The sequence below is a fragment of the Zeus faber genome (assembly GCF_960531495.2).
Source record: "Zeus faber genome assembly, chromosome: 11".
NCBI classification, from domain to species: domain Eukaryota; kingdom Metazoa; phylum Chordata; class Actinopteri; order Zeiformes; family Zeidae; genus Zeus; species Zeus faber.
This window is the reverse complement of record NC_137205.1, coordinates 8,857,455-8,860,996: the sequence shown is the minus strand read 5'-3', so window position 1 is coordinate 8,860,996 and position 3,542 is coordinate 8,857,455. Positions and strand designations below refer to the sequence as shown.

The following is a 3,542-nucleotide window of genomic DNA, read 5'->3' as shown; positions in this document are numbered from 1 at the left end:
GTCTCGTACAATTCCTCGCGCCGCATTTGAAAACTGACTTGTGCGTCGGTGGCCGCTCCTCTCGCTGGCCCCCCGACGCCGTCACAGCTTGTAGGGGAACTCTGACACAAAGTCCCGCAGGACGCGGTTCAGCGGCAGCTCGAGAGCCCGCCGCCCGCCGCCGCATTGCTCCACGATGCGCCTCCTGCACAGCTCCTGCAGGGTGGGATTCCGCTTGCGATGGGGGACGCTCAGGCTCTTCTTGGGGGACGCCACGTAGTGCTCCAAGAGGGCGAAGAGGCTGGCGAAGGAGCGCTCGCTGCCCTCCAGGCTGAATCGCTGCTGCCGGTAGACTATGCGCACGCTGACGGGGCCGCTCTCGGCGCGGTAGGACAGCGTGAAGAAAACGTCCTTCCGCCGGCTGTCGCGGATGAGGTAGCTGCCCGGTGCGACGTCGCGCAGCATGCGGTGCGCCTCCTCCACCCCCAGGGGGCCCCAGTAGAAGCCGCTGTGCTCCAACTGCGACGCCGTGTCCGTGATAATGCGGAAGTCCTTCTGGCAGCGGAATGGCGGGAAGTGGCTGGGGACCGGGGCCGCCGGGAGTGGAGCCGAGAGCGACAGGTGGTCGGAGGGTAATAGCGAGGATGGTGGCGACGGGGATGTCGAAGAAGAGGGTGCGCTGGTCCTGTCATGGCCGTCCAGGTTGCTGTGCGCTACCATCCTACAGGTGAGAGGGGTCGCAAACCCTCTCCCATCTCAAAGCACCGGGCTGACATCCTGAATCAAAGCGACAAAAAGAGACCATTAGTGTTATTGGGTTAACTTTCAGGAAGGGAAGCCTGTTGCATTCAAAAGGCAGTGGATGACAACCTGAAATACGCGCAAAGGTCAGTTGAATTGACACAGCTCTTGGATCAGCTCCTAGTCACCGCTCTCAGACCTCACAGACATACTCGTGAAACACAGTTCAGTAAATCAACAGGTTTAAAAACACCTGCTCATGTTGGGACCATGTAAATTAATAGGTGTTGGAAGTCACACACATCTATTGAGAGACATATCTATCTATCTATCTATCTATCTATCTATCTATCTATCTATCTATCTATCTATATATATAACTAGACCGTTTTTTTTATTTTGAAGCCAGTGGCATTCAAACATTTTGCAGCACAAAGATGAGCTTTGTTTGAAACATCGCTCTCCACCAACTTGACATTATCACAAGACCATGCCCACACACAAGCAACACAACTGACACCGTTTGTTTTCCAGTGAAGCCGGGGCTGAGTTGTCCTAAACCCGAGTCCCAGTGAGATAATGTCATGCGGTCCTCGTCCCCATGAGAGAGATGAGCCCCGAAGCCCGGACTGCAAGGGCAGCGCTACTCTCACTCTACTCCCAAAGGTGGACTTTATGGATAAACCATCAGACAGACAGACGGGCGGACAGACAGATCACACGTAGGGTTAGTGTAACCCACCCCCCCAAAATTGTTTTTTTTTTTTTTTGTAAACAATTAAAAAATCGTTCGAACGTAGACTACAGACATATTATTCCTCTTTGACAAGCAAAGACCGACGCGCGCATCGGGGTCTGAGCTGCACCCGAAACCGCCGACGCCGGTGCCAAACGCTCTCTTACCGTTTTAAAATGTGATATATTCCAGGTGGAAATGGATCTCGGTCGCGGTGTTCGCGGCGGTGATCGCGGACCTTCCGCTTGAGCGCGTCGCTGCGTGTGTGTGTGTGTGTGTGTGTGTGTCGCTGCGTGTGTGTGTGTGTGTCGCTGCGTGTGCTGGTGCGTCTCGCTCCTTATACTCCGCCCGTTCTCTCGGCCCGACACCCCCAACCCCCCCCGAGCAGTTACCTGGAACCGAAAGCAACGCTCTGGGGTCTTCTCCTAAACACCGCTTCAAAATGAAAGTGAAAGTAGATAATTTTGGTTGTAGCTCATGCGCTCTGCTTCCATTTATTACAGATGAGCTAAGAATGAAAGAAAAAGAAAGACTGGCTGGACTGACAATTTACTGGGAAAAAAAAAATAATAATAAAAAATAAAAGGCACGCAGTATATCCCTGATATGATTATTAGTAATAATAATGAATATTGAGATCATGTTGATGCTTTAATCTTTTTATTTATTTATTCATTTATTTATTTTTAATTTTATTGTAGTTTTATTTTTGGTCCTTGAGGTTTATTGCGTCCAAATGCTCACCCCAAGAATCAGGTTTGTGGTTTTCATCAACACAGATCCCTCCTCATATTGTTGAATACATTTAAAGGTGCTACTCCGTGAGATTCTTGTGGATACAGAAATACCATATTTGGTGCTTTATTTAGCTGCCTTTTTATTTAAAAGCAACCATAACAACAGCCATTTAATGTAGTTGAATGGCTCCGCGCTCTTCTCATTGTTGGTCTGCCTCGCCGTTTCGAAGGAACTCTGGGACTCATAGTGTAGTCAGTGTGATGAATTGCCTACAACGGTGTGTACAGTGTATGAGGGGTTGATTTATTTTTTACTGTATATTTTGTTTTACTGCGTACATTACAGCTTACATCGCTGGCAGATATTAAATGCAAAATTTCATGAATGAACGACTTGGTGGTCTTAACGCTTCTTTGTTAACACGAGACCAGGATAAGCAAAGGGAAATAACTGATTAATTCAAAGTAATCTGGCTAAATCAAGATGACCTTTCTCATGGTAAGATTGAGCTCCTTCATTGGAAGAGTGACTCATTGCCTTTTTTCAATTGCTCAATCGCTGCAAAAGTTTTTTGTCAGAACCCACCATGCGTGTCTTCCCACTTGAGACCGACACGGTCTTCTGTAGATGAGCAGTCGTGATAAGGTTTAATTTCATCCGTATAATGCACCGTGCCGTATTTTATATCCACACATTTCGTTTTTTATTGAAAAGTAAATAAACAAATAAATAAGTAAATAAATAAATAAACAAACAACAATCCTGTGCAACCACTCCCTGGCTGGGATCTCCCCTACATCCTGTCACCTCCGCTCTGTGCCAGTCGATCTGCGACGTACGACGGCATGGCCTCGCCTCCTGCCAGTCAACCAGGGAGACGGAAGTAGACCAGAAGATGCCCTCTGGAGATACCCTAAGTGGCAGCGTGTCAGAGACCGCAGAGGTAGACGCACTAATAACAATAGAGGTTTTTCAAGTACAAATAGAAACTGTTAGACGGGCCATTGATTGTCTCATTCTCTCCAGTCCCTAGAGGCACAGAAGTGCCCCGAAGAGAATTAAGGAAGCCCTGGCTGCTTGGAGGCCGAGTTTCATTCTGGTGAGTCGCAGCTGGTGTCTTTGTGGTCGGCCGCTGACGTCTTCGTTTATCTCGTTGTCACGGCAACCCATTCAGCCATGACGAGTCATCCACCAGATTAGATCCATCTGGGCTGCTACGCTGACACATTTCAGGCGCTGTCAGGCCAGGGTGTCTTGAGTTTCGTTTAAAAAAAAAAATAAATCTATCGAAGATGTGCAGAGCAGAAGGTATTGGAGGCAGATGATCCGCGGTGGCGACCCCTAACGG

The 3,542-nt window shown here is 48.6% G+C and overlaps 1 protein-coding gene across 1 annotated transcript; it reads right to left on the bottom strand.

The window, feature by feature from the left end:
- Positions 1–81: 81 nt before the first annotated feature.
- socs1a (suppressor of cytokine signaling 1a) lies at positions 82–699 on the bottom strand (the record flags this gene model as incomplete). The annotated part of the gene is made up of 1 exon (XM_080009557.1): positions 82–699. The coding sequence occupies one exon, from the start codon at positions 697–699 to the stop codon at positions 82–84; it is 618 nt and encodes a 205-aa protein (XP_079865683.1).
- Positions 700–3,542: the final 2,843 nt, after the last annotated feature.